Source organism: Cibotium barometz, unplaced genomic scaffold (assembly GCF_041138505.1).
Source record: "Cibotium barometz isolate CiBa-2024 unplaced genomic scaffold, ASM4113850v1 ctg412, whole genome shotgun sequence".
NCBI lineage: Eukaryota > Viridiplantae > Streptophyta > Polypodiopsida > Cyatheales > Cibotiaceae > Cibotium > Cibotium barometz.
Genome location: NW_028229439.1, coordinates 52,403 through 74,400, shown reverse-complemented (window position 1 = coordinate 74,400; position 21,998 = coordinate 52,403). Strand labels below are relative to the sequence as shown.

At 38.8% G+C, this 21,998-nt stretch overlaps 1 protein-coding gene across 2 annotated transcripts in view; it reads left to right on the top strand.

The window, feature by feature from the left end:
* Positions 1-9,810: 9,810 nt before the first annotated feature.
* Positions 9,811-21,998, top strand: part of LOC147602597 (transcription factor CAULIFLOWER-like) — a 42,790-nt gene continuing 30,602 nt past the window's right edge. For both annotated transcript variants that reach the window (XM_086797835.1, XM_086797834.1), the window contains exons 1-2: positions 9,811-10,122; positions 10,209-10,293. In XM_086797835.1, the coding sequence (XP_086653961.1) occupies positions 9,941-10,122; positions 10,209-10,293 (267 nt within the window). In that variant the 5' untranslated portion in view covers positions 9,811-9,940. The remainder of the gene's footprint in view (positions 10,123-10,208; positions 10,294-21,998) is intronic.

Sequence of the window (21,998 nt, the reverse complement as noted above, 5' to 3'; positions counted from 1 at the left end):
CATCCAAAGAAGTCATTCACCATATCATTCATGATGAGATTCTATTCCTTCTCGTGTGACAATGGTGGAGGCACCTCATTCATTGGTTGGGGAAGATGAGTCTTAGTCATGCTTTCCATATGAGGCCTTTCCACCTTCCGCACTCTACCCAATGTCACCGAATGGTGTGGCATGTTACCTAGAACTCTCCTATGGTTCTCCTCTATGTCATCATCCGCACTTGGTCGTGGCACTGCCTCATGAAGACCATATGTTCAGACGCTCAATTATTATACGATGTTGTTGTATATATTGGCCCTTGCATCGATCACACACACATCAATTTCTCTCTCTCAACCATGCCTCCAATCCAACTTCCAGCCCTTGATGATCCCTGTCAAACATGTTTAACCAGGCCAAAACTTATTTAGGGTTCATACAAAACACACAACATCCAATACTGCAAATAGAAATTTACCCAGTTTTTTCCAATAGTATTGTAGTAAGCCCCTTCTTTGTGTTTTTATCCTATGAGGATTTTTTCCATGATGGTTGCATAGTCACCCAATCGTTTAATTTGAAGTTTATACCTTTCCACACACCCTGATCATCTTTAACACTATGAAGGATGCATGATGAAATGGCATTAGGAGTGCACCTCAAGTTAGATTGTAGATGATGAATAGAGGAAAGGATGATGCAAAAAGATGACGAGAAAGTGGTGTAATCACAGTAGACTAGGGAATTTCAAATGCATTTACTCATTTTGGGGGGAAATGAAATTTCAAATTTTATTTTTTGAAGTACACCATTTGGAACCCACTAAAGTGAAGTTGAAATAGCTGCGCCGTATTACATTAAAGTGGTGATAACCTACTAAAATACCCAAAACTAGTGAAGTTAGTGAAAAGTGGACATGACACCCAATGACATATTTATGGTTGAGAGTGATTAAAATGTGACCCTTTCTTAGCATTTTTAGCCCTAATGTGGAAAACATTAGCCGATAGATCATAGAATCTGAAGAGCTCTTGGCCACATACCAAGTTTTTTCTTACATCCAAGGTCTCTTTTCAATTACCGACATCATGAAAAACAAGATACACTTGATTTCCATGGTCTTACAGAAAAAATTACATTCATAAGGTGGTTAAAGAATTGAAAAATTATATTATATTTATCCAAAAGGGTACCTAAAATAATTAGAGAGAGGTTTCATTTTAAAATTCAAAATTCATTACTAAGTGGTTTTGAAAATACATCTTCAATGCAAATAGTGTGCAAGGTTTTCATTTGATGACTCCCCCCCATACAATAACCCCCCTCCCCTTTTCTCAAGGATATGTGTGTGTAAGTGGTACTGGACACATTTACTATAAGAGATGTTCATAAAGACACAAGGGGTGTGGTTGAGGGTGGGTGTGTGTGCAAACGTACAAGAAAATGTGGGATAGGATAGCAACCATAGAGCTTTGTTGGGAAACTTTATAAAGGAGGATGACATAAGGATAGAAATGGAAAGTAGCATAGGCACGTCTAGCTCAAATCCCAATGGTGAAAACATACCATCATTGTATTAAATTTGGTTTAGCAGTCTTCTAGATGTTGTAGGTTTTGGTAAAATGAATGATATCCAAATACCCAATAAGTGGGATAATTATGGTCATGCGTGTAGCTTTAACAATTCAAAAAGGTAAATTTGAACCAAAATATCAAATATTAAAAAATAACTTATAAACAATGAATCTACTAAATGTAAAGATAATGCATCCACCACTAGAACACGATCGAAATTGAATCCAAGGGGGTTGAGCCTGCCTTCCCCTAGAGCGACTTACCAATAGAGCTCTTATGTTTTCGTAATTGTAAACTATTTGTACTATTGCCAAGCTCTAATTTGAATTGCAAATACTAAAATTTGACACTTCAAATTATATGATGTTGTCCCTAGGGCGGTAGCCTAGTGGATAAGACTTTGGACTTTCTACTAGAGTTTCTGGGTTGAAATCCTCTTGGGGACATCACATACTAAACGTGTGTTTGCATGCAGGTGGACACGTAGGGGCCAAGTTTGATTTTTGGCGCATACCCTTACCCTTCAAAATTGACTGGTTTAGTAAAATATAGCAAGTTTTTCTTTAGTGTAAAATATGACAAGCACTTTAAAAAATCCCAAGTATTATATAGCCAAAATGTTAAAAAACGAGCATGATGCCCATCGGGATGCAACTATGACGTAGGCTGCCATTCGCACACCTTAAGCCATCACCATTCAATAGTCTTGGTTTTTGCTTCCACCCTTCTCTTTTCTGATCCTGGGTGGTATGAGGGGTGGGTGTGGTGAGTACTAAGTAGTATGATCAGTGTCGGAAATAAACTTTTTTTGAACCAATGAAAAAAAGGATGACCTTCAAGCCTAGGCAATTTTTATTGAAAAAATGCATGGATTAATCGGTTTTATAACTAAAACTTTAAAATTCTCAATTTTTCAATTTAAGTCTAGGAAAAATTATAACCAGTTTTTCTGAATTCGAGCAGTGAAAATTACACTAAAGGACAGTTTTTTTCTCACATTGAGTATGATGTGTGTAGCCAGGTGAAGGGAAAAAAATAAAAAACTCTATGCATACGACGTGCTTGACCTTGGTGCCGTTGGGAGTAGGGACTCGCGAGTCCCATCTTCATTGAAACAGTAGTCTGCACCGACTCTATCTGTGGCATATGGGTAGAAAATTCGACGACGATTTAATCGTTTTATCAATCATTAACCATCGGCTTTGATTCACTTGTCCCTAGTGTCACATGTTCTCTGTAACTTGCAAGTGGGCTCTGGATACATAAGATGGTTTGGCAACGTATGGGTACATAAGATGGTTGGCAACATCACTGGAGCTATTTTGCCTTGAACACAACTAGTGAGTAGGTTGTACTAGGGTGTCTAAGCCATTTTTGGCAAGATGGACACACATTTTAGATGGCTAGGTAGCAAGACACTTAGTTAAGATGGCTGGACAACCACAATGCATATCCAAAGGTAGTGTTTAAGCCCATTTTGGCAAGCTAGACACTTAGTTAAGATGGCAGGACAACCCCACTGAATACTTGGATAGGAGCAACCAAACTATTTTGGCTTTGAACACAATTAGCAAGAGGGTCCTACTAGGGTGTTTAAGCCCATTTTGGCAAGCTAGACTATCGCGCATCTCTTGCATTAATACTTTCACAGCATAAGTAGTACATTGCAGCCTTTTGTTTGTAGATTGGATGCTTTATGTATATACAAGTTTCATCTTTTATTACATATAATTTTTTAGTTTAGAAAAAACTTTTCATTTTGATAAAATACTTGCCATCTGAACAGCATGATTCTGGAGATTCATGTCATATGAAAAGCAGTTTGAAAAAATGTATGTCACTTGAAATTTTAAGGAACTCGTCGACCGAGTGTTTAGTGTTGGGTGAATGATAAATTTTTCAAACGACCTTCAAAATGTAGGAGAACCTGCAAATTTTAAATATTTTAGTTATAATATTTCTTAAAACCTACAAAATCTCCAAAAAAAAAAACCTTCAGTTTCTTGAGCTTGAAGGTTTTGAGAATTGTTAGGAAAATTGTTTCTCCTGAACACTGAACCCGTCAGATTTTGGCCCGGCAAGTTCTCTTTTGCGATCGTGGGTGGTACTGGAGTCTGGGGGTTGGTGGGTGGCTGGGTATGGTGACTCGTGAGTACTAAAAGTAGTATGATGTGTGTAGCCGGGTGAAGGGAAAAAAATAAAAAACTGTACGCAGACCACGTGCCTGCTGACCTCGGCGCCGTTGCGACTCGCGAGTCCCATCTCCATTGAAATGGTAGTCTGCGCCGACTCTGTCGGTGGCGTGGGCGGGAAATCCGACGACGATTTAATCGTCTTATCAATCATTAACCATCGGGGGGTAAGGCTTTGAGTCACTTGTCCCTAGCGTCAGGTGTTCTCTGCAACTTGTAAGTGGCCTCTGGGCGTACGCACCTTTAGATCATGCACTGTTCTCTTTGAGTAAGCAAGCGCACACACTGTCACACAGGCTTTACGATTGAGCTTTGAGCAGCTGATCTTTTGCAAGCTATTTTCCCATGGGGCGAAGCAAGATATAGATCAAGAGGATAGAGAACACCACGGGTGACCTGCTGCAAGCGGCGTGTTGATCTGGTGAAGAAGGCCCGCGAGCTCTCTGTGCTTTGAGATGCCGACGTTGCTCTCATGGTCTTCTCCAGCTGGGGCAGACTCTTCGATTACGCAGGCTCTAGGTACGCCGCTGCCCCCCAATCCTCTTAAAGCCAGGACTAATTAATTAGTTGTGATCTGAATTCGCTCCCTGCTGTGTCGCCGCAAGGACCATGAACGAAATCCTCCAAGCTTACATCCGTACCGCTCGCGAAGGCGTTGGCCCTCACCCTCCACCAAGCCACTCTGACGCGGTGAGTGCTTAAATCAAATTTGATGCAGAATACTCTTCCTCTGGAATGATTTCTTTGTTTGGGGATAATTTACATAGCCCTTGGTGTATCAATGTAGTCCTCTTTGTTATCTCACTGCTCTCTACAATACAGCATTGAAGAGAAAGTTCTTCATTATTTCCTCTTTGCGCTATGCTTCCACCATTCTTCATGCTAAACTCTGCAACCACCCCTACCTTCTGTCCCTCAACCCTAGGTCTCTCACATCTTAGAGGATGGTGGAATTCAAGTATCTCTCATCCACCTTGTACAAGGAGGTAGACAAGCATGCCGACTAGCTGGATAAAATGGCACTGAAGCAATTCGTAGAGTTGCCCTAAGAGGAGCTCCAACAAAACTTCACAGCTGCGAAGCAGTTGGAGCAGCTTCAAAAGTCAAATGTCATCACTCTGCCATCAAGTGAGAAGAAGGTCTTCGACCCTTTATATGTAGTTGAAGTGTTTAAATTGCTGGACGAGGGGGAAGTTGAGATCAAGCCAACGAACGACGTGGACCAAATTAGGCAATTTGGCTCACTGGAGGGCCTGGCCAAGGAATTCAAGATTACAAGCATGGTAGATGAAGACACACAGAAACTTAGATGATCAATCTCACACACAAACCATACTGCATGTCCAAAAAAGCTTTCGAAATAGTGATGGTAGCCAAAGCCAAAACAAGAGTGACCTTGGCGGAGGTCTGGCACCACAATTTGAAGGAACAGATTGGGAAGCTTACAAGACCCAACACAAAAACAAAGATTCGCCCTTGTTTGGCATATTATGACACTGATCGATAAAAGCATCAAGCACGCATGCCTATGATGAGGACGTGAGGTTTTTGAAATAGGATTGGAAGATTACATGGGCACGATCATGCACCACTAACTTTGATAGTTCTTTCCTATACACACTATGGATGCCCAAAGGAGGAGGGGTGGGTTCTTGTGGAAGAGAAGGGGGCTCGGGAAGGGTTGGTTCATGTGGATGATCTAAACTAACGGATAGTGGGGGAGAAGATCGCAAAGGGAGAGGAAGAGGAAGAGAAGGAGCAAGGCTTGGATCATCGCCAATGAAAGGTGTTGCTCGTTGACATGCTCTCTACTCTATCTTTGTCTCATGAGCTACCCTTTTTGTTTCCACCTCTTGAACTTGGTGGATGGGGAGAAGTCTAGTCCTATCATGTTTCCGACTCCTACGACTTTGAGAACCCATTCTCAAGGAAGCTACGAGAGACAAATTTATGAAGGCTCAATGATGCAATAATACTAGAGATGTGTGTGGGATAGTACTAAAGATGTGTGTTTATATAGAAAAAGTAGCTTATCCACTTCAAATCTAATTGGATTTCTTACCTACTGATTGGATACTTAAGATAAACATAAAGATAAAAAGAAAACTATTATCCACTTAAAAAATTAATATTATTAATAGTAAATATTTATAGATCTAAATATTTATCAATACTAGATATATAAATATATTTTAAAATTATCTTTCATTTTAAAACTATATAACTATATTTTCTTTCATAATGTGTTTTTTCGAAGGTTTTTCCTACACATAAAAATATTTTTAAGAAATATTAAACTTTAAAAATCAAATTTTAAAATGAAATAATATGGACTTTTAAAAAAATTATCTAATTTTAAAAATATAATCCTTTAAAGTTAGTGATTTTAAATTCTTTTATATTAATAAATTATATATTTTTTATTCTGTGAAATTCTATATTCTAATTCTCTTTTTTGAAAAATATTGAAAATATACTAAATTAATTTTTTCAAAAATCTACTTTTGAAAAAATTTGGGAAGGAAGGAAGGAGGTGCGAAGTGTCATGCGTACATGCCACATGGCTTTTACTTAACATGTGGCACTATTATCGTTGACATGGCTATTCCATGATGTGGCATGCAAAGGTGAGAAGAAGATGTGGCATTAATGATGACTAGGATGATGAGGTGGGAAGTCAACTAGATTGACCATGTTGACATGGAGGAGGGTGGATGTGGCAAGGTGAGGTAGCATGGTGCTTATGTGGATTCTCTCGAAAGCTGATGTGGACATAAAGTGGCATGCACATATAAAATTTGTGTCCACCAAAGCCTCACACATGGCATGATATCTAGGCTTTGAAGATTACCAAGCCTAGATTTTCAAACCTAACTAGGATTAGTTTTAGACTTGAAAAGGGGAGAGTGGACACAATATGGGAATTTTCACTTGGGAGAATTGAAAATGGAGCTTTTCATACTCACATTAAGAAAAAATAAAAAATAAAAAAATCATAGTAACAAGTATATTTATCTCTAGAGTTTTTAGATTAAAAATTTCAATATTTGATTTTCTAGAATTAAATTACAATTGATTTAATGGACCTCTAATAGTCATAACAAATTTTATAAAGTAAATCTACAAAAATCTAACTGTTAGATTTGTAATATTACCATGGTAGATGTGGTGGGAGGACAAAATAGTATGTTTTTAATAATTCTAATACCTTTTAAATAATATAGAAAATAGTATAACACTTCAAAAATTACTCACTAAATCAAGTTAATCTCTATATTATGTGAGCTTGTGATATGCAAAGTGGGAACATCATATGAGTAATAATGTAAAAGTTATAGGCAATTTACTCACATTTAGTGTACTTGTCGAAAGCTCCGATGATGACAGGACCTGTATACAATTTTTGTTTCCAAAGAAAAGGGGCTTTGCAATTATTGGATATTTGATAAGATTATAGTTTTAGTTTCCCAACTTTGCATGTGATGTTTCATTAGAAGACCTTAAAGTGAAACTCCTTGGCTAACTTGGAGAGATTGGCTATTCTTCTAGAAAAATTACCTATATTCAGACTAAACCCAAGGGCGCCCACTAAACGAAACTAGATAACCTCATCTTGCAACTGTTGGATAAATGTAATCCCAACTCCTTAGTCCAATTTAATGTGTGGTTGTTAGGCTAGTGGTCAGTGGTTGGTGTGTAAAGCCTACAAATGGTTGGTGCATGTTGTTCATGCAACTCATGCAACTAAAAATAGGGTAGAGGAGTCTCTAAATAAGATACAAGTCGTGATCAAGTGATTATGTAAGTTTGATTCATGTCTAATCATAATTAGTGTCTTCTTGTGTTAATCTGAAAGTAATTTTCTGCATATACCAGTTTTTGTCCCTCATATTTATGATGTTTTGTACTTGCTTTGATCCACCTTGAGTATGTTTTGATCAATCTTCATAGTTGAATTATTATATCCAACATTTGGTATCAGAGCATGATCCAATTAGGTTTAGTTGATTAGCAAAAATCTTCATCGATCTCTTAATCACCATAGCCAGTTTTCCTCTGTTTTGGACAGCATGCTGTAGATTGCTTCCATGCTTGCATCTGAGGTGATTATACCCCAATTTTTTGATATAGCCTTGTTGCTTTGCTCCCACGCTTGCCCTAAAACGGAGATCACAGCCCAATTTCATCGCAGCTTCGCGAATTTCTCATCGCCATCCAAACAAGTGTTTTTCTGCTCATCGCAACCATTCGCCGTCGTCTCAACGAATTGGCCTGATTCCTCTGAGGTGATTCAAGGTCATCATGTGAGGATTGAGCATACGAAATCTTGAAGCATATGGTTCACCGCAGCAGCTGTACAACACGTTTTTTCAGTCGCCTATTTCTGTCTTTTTTGCTCCAACAACACGGTGATTCTTATTTTGATTTATATTGATGATATTTTTATTATTTGGGCTTCAATCATCTATATGAGCAAGTTTTCAACATCAAGCATCATATTTCATCATCATGAGCTGTAAATTTTTCAACAAATTCAACGGAACTGGGTTTCATACCTGGCAAATCAAGGTGAAGGGCTACCTCATGAAGAAAAATCTGTGGAGTATGGTCAAGCCACTTTTAACAATTAAAAAAGGTAAATTTGAACCAAAATATCAAATATTAAAAAATAACTTATAAACAATGAATCTACTAAATGTAAAGATAATGCATCCACCACTAGAACAACACGATAGAAATTGAATCCAAGGGGGCTGAGCCTGCCTTCCCCCCTTAGAGCGCCTTACCAATAGAGCTCTTATGCTTTCATAATTGTAAACTATTTGTACTATTGCCAAGCTCTTTGAATTGCAAATACTAAAATTTGACACTTCAAATTAAATGATGTTGTCCCTAGGGTGGTAGCCTGGTGGATAAGACTTTAGACTTTCTACTAGAGTTTCCGGGTTCAAATCCTCTTAGGGTGTGTTTGCATGTAGGTGAACACTTAGTAGAGGTTTGATTTTTGATGGGCACCCTAACCCTTCAAAATTGACTGGTTTAGTAAAATATATCAAGTTTTTCTTTAGTGTAAAATATTTCTTGAGTGTAAAAATTCATTACTAAGTGGTTTTGAAAATACATCTTCAATGCAAATAGTGTGCAAGGTTTTCATTTGATGACTCCCCCCCATACAATAACCCCCCTCCCCTTTTCTCAAGGATATGTGTGTGTAAGTGGTACTGGACACATTTACTATAAGAGATGTTCATAAAGACACAAGGGGTGTGGTTGAGGGTGGGTGTGTGTGCAAAGGTACAAGAAAATGTGGGATAGGATAGCAACCATAGAGCTTTGTTGGGAAACTTTATAAAGTAGGATGACATAGGGATAAAAATGGAAAGTAGCATGGGCATGTCTAGCTCAAATCCCAATGGTGAAAACATACCATCATTGTATAAATTTTGGTTTAGCAGTCTTCTAGATGTTGTAGGTTTTGGTAAAATGAATGATATCCAAATACCCAATAAGTGGGATAATTATGGTCGTGCGTGTAGCTTTAACAATTAAAAAAGGTAAATTTGAACCAAAATATCAAATATTAAAAAATAACTTATAAACAATGAATCTACTAAATGTAAAGATAATGCATCCACCACTAGAACAACATGATAGAAATTGAGTCCAAGGGGGCTGAGCCTGCCTTCCCCCCTTAGAGCGCCTTACCAATAGAGCTCTTATGCTTTCATAATTGTAAACTATTTGTACTATTGCCAAGCTCTTTGAATTGCAAATACTAAAATTTGACACTTCAAATTATATGATGTTGTCCCTAGGGTGGTAGCCTAGTGGATAAGACTTTAGATTTTCTACTAAAGTTTATGGGTTCAAATCCTCTTGGGGTGTGTTTGCATGCAGGTGCACACGTAGTAGAGGTTTGATTTTTGATGGGCACCCTAACCCTTCAAAATTGACTGGTTTAGTAAAATATATCAAGTTTTTCTTAGTGTAAAATATTTCTTTAGTGTAAAAATTTCCAAGTATTGTATAGGGCAAAATGTTAAACAACGAGCATGATGCCCATCTCTGGGCGTACGCACCTTTAGATCATGCACTGTTCTCTTTGAGTAACAGTGAGAACGCGCGCGCGCACACTGTCACACAGGCTTTACGCTTGAGCTTTGAACAGCTGATCTTTTGCAAGCTATTTGCCCATGGGGCGAAGCAAGATAGAGATCAAGAGGATAGAGAGCACCACGAACCGCCAGGTGACCTTCTGCAAGCGGCGGGTTGGTCTGGTGAAGAAGGCCCGCGAGCTCTCTGTGCTTTGCGATGCCGACGTTGCTCTCATCGTCTTCTCCAGCTCGGGCAGACTCTTCGATTACGCAAGCTCTAGGTACGCCGCTACCCCCCAATACTCTTAAAGCCAGGACGAATTAATTAGCTGTGATCTGAATTCGCTCCCTGCTGTGTCGCCGCAAGGACCATGAACGAAATTCTCCAAGCTTACATCAGTACCGCTCGCGAAGGCGTTGGCTCTCACCCTCCACCATGCCACTCTGACGCGGTGAGTGCTTAAGTCAAATTTGATGCAGTATTCTCTTTCTGGGGAATGATTTCTTTTTTGGGGGATAATATGCATAGCCCTTTCGCTCTACTCTTGGTGTATTAATGTATTTCTCTTTGCTATCTCACTGCTCTCTACAATATTGTCACAGCATCGAAGAGAAAGTTCTTCTTGTTTCCTCTTTGCTGCTCTTCTCGTCCTGTTAACGAGTGCCTATTGCCATTCCTACCATGATACTAGAGAATCCTTGCGCAAAGATCGTCGAGTCAACCTACTTTATGCGTGAATGTCCTTCAGTTCAATAGTACACGCAACAAAACATGCTCAGAGAATCGAAAGGCATTCTCTGTAGTTGCACCCAGACTCTCATGATCACACTATATCAAACACTTTTTAGAATGCGTACAGAAATTTAAAGAAAATAAAAGGGATTAAATGAAAACTCAAAACCGACCTTCAAGGATGTGCTTTTGTTGTTGATATGAAGTTTAAAGAACTCTTGCGTCTCATTTATACAAATTTGAGAGAGAGAGAGATATATTTTATTTCCTTCTACTTATGATCCAAAGGGTTTATTATACTAAAACTACTACAAGTGAATCAACTCAACCAATCATGTGGTATCAGCATGGAGACCCCAATGTGTGGTTTCCTTGTAAATCTCCGACGGCAAGCCACTATATGGCACAGTGTATGATCTTGATATGGAGCACGCAAAAGGAGGGTCTAAATCTTGAGATTGAAGGGTGTCGCTCTCTGTAAAGAGTTTATACTCTCTCTCTCCCTTGGACATTACAAGTGCACGTGGAAACTACATGTCTAGCACGGGGTGCACTCTTTGGTTGTGGTTAGAGGGCACTCCAAAGAGCTAAGTTATCCGCTCTAGTGCTTGTTAGTATCATTGTGCATCCTACTAGCATGTAGCCTCATCTAAAGTCTCTCAATGGCTACACAACTCTAGGAAGAAAAGTACCAAGCAATCGTGATCTTTGTAATGTAGCACTCACATGAAAGGCCCAAAACCCTCTTAAATGAGGCAACTAAAACTCCTCGTTTCTCAATAATATGATGGGCCTTTGAACATGTAGCGCTCCTACATCTCTATCTTCTCCACTGCATAATACCTTGTGCTCTTTGGACTTAAATCAAAGTGATGGAAGTATGCTCAATGAACCCATCCCTAGTAAATCACAAAAAGTTATCCCACCGGAACTCCGTGGCAATGCCCCATGAGATGAACTTTATTGGGTGAGTGGGGGCATACCGCTGCTCATAGGTTTTCTTCCTAATGCCATCGAAGCATGCCCTATGCCGATTCTTTCGTTAGCTTTCCAAAAATGCACTTCGATGGGCCTTGCATTCGGATGTCGTGCCCTTGCTCTGTGCATTACTTCCGCCGCCATTCTTGCAACGAAGGCATGAGGCTCTATCTGTTTGAGGGTGATGAAGTCCTCTTCAAACATCATTTGTTCTGGCTCCATGGGCCTTCTCTTCCAACCCCGACCCCATATATACCCATACGTTGTTATTCATGTAGGTTTAGGCCTTGGCATCTCCCTTTTCCTATCCTACTATTGGCGAGGTACTGTTGACTCCGTGTTGGCGAGGGGCTTTAGTAGGGTCGCTCTTTGAATGAGTTGTTGACACCGTGCCTGGTTTTGTGAGTCATAAGAGACTGCTGCTTTTGTGAACAACTTTGGATCCGACGGAGGAGCTTCTTCCTTGTTCTACAACACTTGCCTGTGAGTTGCCATGTCCCTACTGGACTTCGACCCCTCCAAGTGGTTCATGAATCTCACAATCTCCTCCCAGCTGTAAGGCCTCAGGGTGCCTACTTGTTGGGCTATCCGGATTAAAGTCTACATGCAGTTCAGGGTAGTGCCCTTCTAGACACCGATGCTTTGTTGTCCTAGCTCTTCTTGGACCCTCTTCTATAGCTCTTTTGTATCCCTCTTTTCCCTTTTGGCCCATCCTTGAATTTATTCGATCATTTTCTCCTTGGCCCTAATCGCCTTGCTTGTAATTGGGAGCGAGATTCAGCATTGATCCAGCGTGATGTTCAATTTCATCTTGTTGAGGTCCTCCCACCCCCACAAGTTGTATTCCTTGATGCTATCAGTTGGCATGCTTTGATTCATGTGCATCCTTCCTTTTTTCTCCTTTTTTCTCCTTTTCTCCCCCTTCCTCTTCGTGACTTCTTCTTGTTAATTTTCCAATCTAGCTGACTTCCAAATTTCCTTCTTTTTCTTCTCTCTCGACACTTCTACTGCTCTGGACTATAATTGACTCCAGTTTGGCAGTTTGGCATCAGCTTCTTTCCTACACCAATCTCCGCTCCTCTCTTGACCAATTTTTTCTTGTCCAGATTCTCCTCAAGATGCTCTTGTAGGGGCGGGATTTCCTGCATTGTCCTCACCATCCCTTGTTTCCATTACAAGCACGGGTACTATCCGTTCATCAAGAAGATGTTACAAGTTTGTTATAAAATAAGAAGACCCGATTGTTGCACAATGGTTAGTTCAGCAGCAATCTGTGTAGTGGCCAAAACACGCTGGTTGGCCGCAAACAGCACGCATGCATAAAGATTTTGCATGCAAAGTGCATGCATAAAGCATGAAAGCATTATGCATACATAGAGTCTGCATGCATAAAGCGTAGATTATAGAGAGTATTCTATATGCATACTCTATGTATGCATCCATAGACCATGCATACTCTCTATACAATCATAAAGCAAGCATGCATAAAGAGTATACATGCTTAGATTATGAGATCTCTATGGATGCATACTCTATGCATGTATAGCTCTTTACAAGGTGGAACAATTCCTTGTAAAATTCTAAGGCATTTTCCAATCATCCCAAGAACCCAATACATGTTTAAGTGCAAATCCATAGAAGCGCTAATGACTTGGCATGCTAAAAGCTGATCCATAGATGGCATTTTATGCATTCCTATTGATGTGTTGCATGGAGACACATTGAGGAGACATGGCTTGACTTTATGGAAGAGCCTTGATACATACATCTTGGTTTGGAAATGGATGTGATATGAGACTCAGAGGAAACACTAAAAGGTAAGTCTAGAAAAGATTATTTGTATGTAAAAGATTTTCATATAAATAAGGTTCAGGGGATTTCAAATTCAAAATACCTAAAGCAATGGCTAATAGGCATTAAAGTTAAAGTAAAAGGGAAGTAAATGGTGCACAATGGAATCCCAAGGGCCACAAAAGTAGGTGCCCTCTTCTAGGGGTAGTTGAAGAGGCATTGATAAATGAAAAGGCCATGCCTAGCCAATGAAAGGTCAAGGGGATGAAGTTGGAAAGTCATGCATCACTTAGGTCTATATAACCATGAGTTTAGGGTCCATTTGGGATATGGTTGGGTGGAGAATCAAAGTTCTAGTCTTATAAGTCCTCAAGCCTATAAAGCAAGGAGCATTACATTGGTATCAAAGCCGAGTTATTTCTCTTTCATGTTTCCATTGAGCTCCTCATTGATAATTCTAATCTCTACTCCTTAATCTCTTTTGTATTCACTTCCATAATCTAATCTCTATATTTCTTAAATCTTCTCCATACAAAATACCTTTTGCCTAATACGTTGGGCATTGCTCATGCCTAATAAGTTGGGCATACCTCTTGCCTAATAAATTGGGCATACTTTGGAGATTCTACATGGAGCAAGTGGAGTACATGCTAACGTTGAAGAATAATTGAAGAATCAACATAATTCTTCTTCACATCATTAGAGACAATTCATAATTACCCAACCAAGTAAGCTCATTGTTTTTTTTTTTGCTTTGTATAAGAAATTTTCCATTTTGTTTATTGTTAGAGTAAATGGCTTCTCAAGGTGGGAAGGATGAAAATGGTGAGAAGGCGGAAAACCCAATATCCTCTTTCCACATGGAAGAGGATATTACAAAACCAAATGAAGGGTGGTTGCAAGATCAGGGTGCCCAGTTTTGTCCACTCAAGCACCCTGTAAATAGTAAAAAAACAGGCATTTGTTTACCTTTAGTGGCTAATCTCTCCTAGTAAATGAAGGAATTTCGCTTCAAGTTCTTTTGTTGGAACATTATATTCAAAGTTGGAAATATAGTTGCATAGTTTGATTAAGCATTAGATAGTCAAAAGTCCTCATTTTCTTAGGTACAAAGTCAATGTATACACCCTGTCCCAAATTTGAACTGATTCCATAAAATGCTAATATCTTTTACATATAAACTCATATGAGATTCCCACTTTGTACCTTAGATCTTCACATAATATGGAGCTTAACTTGATTTTTCGAGAAAATTTTAAGATATTTGTCTATTTTCTTTAAATATTTCAAGGTCTTCAAAGTGTTATAATATACGCCACTTTTTGTACCCACAATAGCTACCACTTAAAATCCTCAATCTTGTAGATCAAAAGAGTGGGTAGATACTGAGACATTAGTAGAATGTGGTGGTTAGTAAAAATTGCAAATCCAATGGTTGGATTTTTAATGATCTCTTTTTCAAAATTCTTCCAGACTATCAGAAGGCCTGCAAATATTAATAATCTAACTAGTAAAATTACATTTTTGATGTGAATCATCTAAAACCTATAGGGACTAGTGTACTTGTAATGGTGCATCTATGGAAAAATAAATTGGATCACTCTAAGTATGGAAAGATCATTTGTTTATCATTTCATCATATTTTTGATTAATTTTGATTAATTAGACTAATTTATATTAATTTAAGTTATATTGGATTGATTTAAGGACAAGCGTATTTTCTATTATTTGCTTGATCTCATTTTAAGTACCTTGCCTCTCAAAATTTGCTCTCCAAGCATTATCCCAGTCCAGCATAAACTGGATAAAACTGGACACCCTGATCTTGCAACAACCCTGAAATAGATATGCAAGATTTAGATCTTAATGAGTATGAGGATATAGAAATGAAAGAAAAAATCTCTAGGTCCCATCTAATATAGATGAGTTACAAACCTTTTTAGGACTTGCAGGGTTTTATTGAAAGTTTATAAGGAATTATGCTAAAATATTTGTTCTAATGTGACAAATCAACTTAAAGAAATAGGAAAACAATTTAGTTGGACTCATAATCAACAGGCTAGTTTTGAAAAATTGAAAGTAGCAATAGCTATTGCTCCTATCTTACAAATAGTGGGTCCAAATGAACCATTTGTATTGGAAGCGAATGCTAGTAATTTTGTTATAGGAGTAGTATTATTACAAAAAGGAAGGCCAGTTGCATTTAAAAGAAAAAATTTGGACAAAGTTCAAAGTAACTATTCAACTTATGAAAAAGAACTATTTGCAATTGTGCATACTCTTAAAAAGTGGTGTGATTATTTGTGTGGTGCAAATTTTGAACCATGAAATTCTTAAACGGTTAAGTACTCAAAAGGAGTTAAAAGGTAGGAAGGCTAGATGGGCTAAAATCCTACAAGAGTTTGCTTTTCAAATCAGATATAGAAAAGAAAAATTTAATGTCATGGCAAATACTCTAAGTTGAGCACCCATGATAAATGAGTTGAGTTTTACTCAACTAGAAAGTGAGTTGCTCGCTCACTTAAAAATAAAAATGTGTTAATGACCCTAGCTATCAAGTTGTTTGGAATTACTTGATTAAAAAAGATAACTCTCAAATAGAGAGTAAAGAAAATGCAGCAGCTAGTGATAAAAGGATGTCACTTAAAAAAGGTAGTGGTTCAAAGAAATCACTTAAAGAAGGGTCAAGAAGTGAAAAAGATCATTGGAAAAATGTTTCCATCGATAATGGCTATTTGTTATATAAAGAATGTCATGACAATCCAAGTGTGGGGCAGGTGGGAATTCTAAGACCTATGCACTTGTTAAAAGACATTTTTTTTAAGCAGGTTTAAAGAAGGGCATCGAGAATATGGGGCTCAAAGTAGCTTCCACTTTTACAAATATGTTAACTTCAAATAAAACTATCTTGCTTTATTTGAATGTGAAATTTTATCTACTCAAAATAGGTGAAATCCTTAATTATATGAATATATATAACCTTTGTAATAAAATAGAATGTCCATAAAGAAGATTTTATATGTCCAAATAAATATGTCCACTACCAATAAATATGAACATCCAAAATAGAATAAATGGCACGTATTACACAAAATCAAGTAATAATATATGGACACTCGAAGTTGAGTGTCTTAAAATCTTCCTAACCACCACTAGCTTACCTTCATTATCCTTGGGGAGTTCACCTCAAAAAAAATTAGTTTACCACGTGCGATCAAAAGGAGGGGTATTTTAACTCAAATTTTTGAAAATTTTTAACAAGATTACAATAACAGGAGGGGTATTTTAATTCAACTTCAAAAAAAGTCCGTTAGTTCATAAGTAAATAGGGGTAGTTTTATTGGGGGAAAATTTTAGTTAAGGGGTTTTTTAAATGTCCCATATTATTTTATAGAAGTGCACCCCTCAAGTCATTATCCAACCTAATGAATGCGTAAGTTGCAAAAGATTAAGTAGCAACTAGAGAAGGAGAAGGCAAACTTCTTCAATTCATTATTCTAGCAGTTGTTATGTATGACATTTTATATCCCGTGGGGCACATTGTTTCAATCTTAGTGATGTCATAGTGATCTTTATCTTAGTGGTAGATCGGCGGACCCAAGCACACCCTGCGTGGTATGGATGCTTAATCAAGGGAGGGTGTTAGAAGATATGTGATCTAGCATCCATTCTTAGTGTGATTTCCTTAGTGATACCTTAGAGTGTCTTGTTCTAAGATTAGAAGGTTCATTTACTAGAGTAATTGAGTGTAGGTCTAGTAGATACTTTCCTATGCTTAAGGCATCACCTTTTAGGTGAGTGTGGTGAGAAATCTAAGGGAGGTGGAGATATTCATGGCCCCTGGGTGCCTCCTTCTCATGAGCCTATATAAATAGGGTCTAATACTCACACTTAATAGCTAACTAGAGAGTTAAGTGGAGAGTGTAATGCCCTTGCTTTGTGTACTTGCTTAGTGATCAATATACTAAGTGGTCCTTTCCGAAAATACTCTCCTCTTTTCATTTTCCACATCTTATGTTTATGTGATGCTTGTGGTGACCTTGATTACACTCTATTGCGCATTAGTTATATCTCACTATTATCTAAGTGGTGGCATGTGTTGCTCTAGTGGTGTGAATTTGTCTATGTGATGATCATTCCCATTGCTTGATTCATTCATTCATTAAGCTCACACCATGTATTTTAACATCTCGATGGTTTCTTGAGGTACAACAAAGTAATATTTCAAGATCCCAAGGAACAACATAATATGTCCTTTGCTACTCAATGGTGTATCTTTTGCTTACAAATTCTTGCCCTTTGGACTTGCCAATGCTCTTGCACATTCCAAGTACTTATGAGCACAACTTTCAAGGATCTCCCTCCAAAAGTGCTTAGAAGTGTTCATGGTTGATTTTTATGTGAATTCCTCTCAAAAATAACATATATTTCCAAAGGAAAGTCTTTAAGCTATGTAGGGTTTATTAGATTCTTAACCTAAAAAGTGTCAGTTCATGGTGTGCGACAATGTATTTCATGGAGGACACATTGTCTCTGGGAATGGAATATCTATTGATGAGATGAAGATTAAGGTCATTCTTGAGCTTCCAAAACCCCTTAACTTCAAGGGTGTCGAGATATTTCTGGGTCATTGTGAATACTACAGAAGATTCATCTTCCTGTATGTTGAGCTGGCATGAGCTCTTTATAGGTTGCTAATTGTTTTTGTGTGGATTGATGAATGTGAGGAATCATTTGAAAATATAAATAAAGATTTAGCTTTATGTTAATCTCATCCTAACATCCGTGTTGTGGGAAGTTACCAATCTGCTAAGCTCGAGCTATGCTCAAGAGCTCCACCATAGCCGATTATCATTGCTATCCTCCTGCGCTCATTGTCACACCAAGGCAGTTGCTAAGCCAATGGGTGGTGCGACGTCTCTCACGAAGATCATGTGGAATCCCCGTTGAAGACTATCTCGATGGTAGCCTAATCACTCAAGCAAGAGGGTGAGAATAAGCAAGAAGGAAGTACGAGAGAATAAGTGATTAGCACTACTCACTCCCAAACCCTAACCCTAAGCACACCACACATGCTAGATTAGAGTTGCAAGATAGAGGGAGAGAGAACACTCTGGTTCTATCACACAAATGGGAGAATGAGTTACAAACAAGAGAAATTGGCTTTTATAGTTCCAAGCCTTTTCCCACTAGGCTGCTGCCCGAGAGTAAGTGACCCGAGGCAGCCTAGTTTGGCCAACTGAATAAGATCCTCTTGTTTGTCCTTCAAATCTCAATACTTGGGAGAATCTTTAGGGTTTTTCCCTCATCAAATGATGGGATTTAGAGTATAGTACTGTGTGCTTTTGCCGCACGAGTCGTAGCCACAAATGGCTGCAAGCATACAACCAGGAAAGCAAGCTCAAACAGAATGCAAAGGTGTGTCACTCATGGCTAAAACCGCTGCCGCCGTGAAGGATTTCCGCGTCGCAGTGAAGAAGGAGCTGTCGTCACCGCTCTACCGCTGTGCTGCTACACAGTGCTCGATCGCTCTCTCACTCTCTCTCTCTCTCTCTCTCATAGGTCATTTTGGTCTTTTGAAGACGTTAATATATCATTTCATTTCATTTCATTTCATTTCTCTCTCTCTCTCTCTCTCTCTCTCTCACACACACACACACACACGCAGGAGAAGGAAACCAAGAGGATAAGGCAAGAGCACTCTTGTATTCAACACATGAGAATGAGAGTTTTAGGGTTACATTTGACTCTTATAGGTGACTTGGCCGTTCACACATGGGCGTCCATACATGGTCGGTCGATCCTAACCCTTACCCTGCTGATATTCAAGGTGCACCTCTCATCGGCGATCACCCAATCCCTTTATCCTTAACATATGGTGCCGACAAGCCCGGCCCATGACTCAGAATATTTAAATTAATGACATAAAACATAGTACATCTCAATGTCCGTCATAGGTTAACATGCCCCCCTTCCTGATGTAGATTCCGTCCTCGGAAGCTATGGTATGGTAAGCTCGATAGGGTTGTTGTAGTAGACCGTCTGCAAAACAGGGAAGTAGAGTGAAAGTATGCTGGAATTCAAAAGATATAAATAAAGTGTATAAATTCAAGCATGTTAGACCACAATGGATGTTGCTATGAGACTTAGTTTAAGGGGTCACATGAATGAGCTAGTGTAGCAAATTAACAGGAGTTTAAAATTATTGAAAGTAAATCAAGATTTAGCAAGGTGTCAAAGGTTAATCAAGGTTTATAACTGGCCTAAGTCAAGGAAAATAACCAAGCTTAATAAATAAACAGATGACCACACTGTGTCTACTCTAAGAACAAGTTAATACCGCGAGCCTAGGGACACAAGAAACATCAGAGTTACAGGAGCCTTTTGCCTTTATTTTTTTATGCACGTGACAACTTTTACACACAATGGTGACCTTCCTAAGGCAAAACTAACATCGATCTTGGTACCATGTTTAACACAAGGCATTATCCAGGAATCTTTTAGTTCACCTTAGGCAAGGCTACCCCCTACCAACCAAGGCATTGGTCTGGAGTAGAATACTCCTCGCCTACCAAGTATCAATAAGGCGATAGGCCAACATTAAAGCACATCATAGACTTGTATTGCCATTTATTGTAGGCTTTTTTTTTTAATTTATTTCTTTTGATCTTCGCTCTTGAACTATAATTTGTCTTGCATCCTTTCGACAAAGGGGTAAAAGCTATGTCCTAGAGGTCAACACACACACATGACCAGGTGTCAAACATTAAGATGGTTTGACCCTAGACCTAAGACAATCGTATTCCAAGGTTAACTAAAGGCATCATGCTGCCTAGGAATATATCCAATAAAGTTAAGCTCATTAATGATTTATACTAGCACGTCAAGCAACTTCAAAAACTAAGTAGTACATTGACAATTTCCATGTGGTCATGCATTATAGTTCATGCAATTAATTGAACAGTAAAAACGAAAGAGAGTGGGTATGGAAGAATTACACTTGTATTTTGGAGATCTCCTTGATTCGATGAGAAAAATGCCTACAATTTGATGAGATATTTATGTATGAGCGTTGCGGCTATCTCCGGACTTGAAAGCGAACCCACCTCAAACTTTTCCACCTGTACAACCAACTAACAAGCACTATACCTCGAGAAGCACATCAGTGTGAAAAATTAAAGACTCGTTTAAGGAATCCAAACTAGAAAAAACTTGAAAACACTAACCTACCTACCAGTCACCACACTACTACTGAGGATACGGTAAGAGGATGTTGTAGAGTCCTGGCTCTAGCCCTAAGGCTAAGCCTCTATCCGCATCATCCAAATAAATAAAGTCAACCTCAGTAGTGCCATGAGTTTCATCCGTCCATTCATCATTGTCAGATATTTCCTTTTCATTTTTCCATCCACATAAACTCATCAAGAATGTAACCCTGCGAGGATAGTCATCTTGTGGAAAAGGAAAGCATTGGGCTATCGGGGATATGTCCTCTACGGAGTAGGGGTCAGTCATGGTCAATAGGCAAATTAGCCATTCTAATTCCTCAACATTTTCCTCTCTGGCTAGTACATCTATATGATCCCATTCAGTTTCAATTACAGGATAGCACATGTGAAATATCTGAGAAAGATACAGATGATACCTCTCACCAAAGGTGGGAGTGGATGAAGTGTATGATGATCGTGCATCTGCTCTTAACGTGCTCTTGCTTTTTTTTTACTATTTTTTGCTTTTCTTTTCTTTTCTTTTCTGTGTATGAAGCTATATATATACATCCCCTTGAATTTGGCAATTACATGGTCAGGGGAGAAGGTTAAGGAGGAAGCATTAGAATGTCGAGCGTGAGTACATGCTCTCCCTTTCCTTGGGTAGATCATATTTTTTGCAATGATGTTGCAGCCTCTTGGAACCAATTTGTCCAGCGGGTCATAGGTTGTGATGTGGACAGATAGCTTTTTATGACCCTTGTGGCCACATCTAATTGCAGAGATGTTAGTGTACGCTCCCATTGACGAATGGAGGAAATGGTTTCCGACGATACTATTACAAGGGGAGACATAGACTCATCGATCTTTTGTTGGGTGTTGACAAGAGTGGGTGGAGAGAATGTAGAAACTTCTATATCAGTGTGTGCCTGGCATGAGGAGCTAGAAGCTTCATGTGGCTCCCCCCTTCCTAAGCTAGGTGGTAATGATCGATATCGTTTGGGAATCCAAACTAACTCTGGAAGAAGTGGTACGAAGCTCTCTGTTACCTTTCCCTTACCACGATCTTAAATTGTCGTTGGGGTGGCAACAATTTGTTTGCAAGGTTTGACAGGTGATGTAGAGGGATTCAGCTTATGTTTAGGGACCCTAATCCGGTCATTCCCCTCGTAGTACCCTTGGGCTACTAATAATTTTTTAGGGATCCATCATGATATTACATTGCCCTTTCTCAGGTGGGTAGCTGCTTTCTTCCTATGAGGCTTCTTGTCTGAACGAGATTGAGCAGGGGAAGTAGCTGTTAACGAAGCTTTTGGGACCCATTTGTATGTATTTTTTGGCATAGTAAGCAGAGCTTTAGAGACCACCCTGCATGTTTCCACTCTTAGCATTGAAGCGTTAGAGGGGTGACAAACAATCAAAGATGGTTTTGCCACTGGACTTTGTG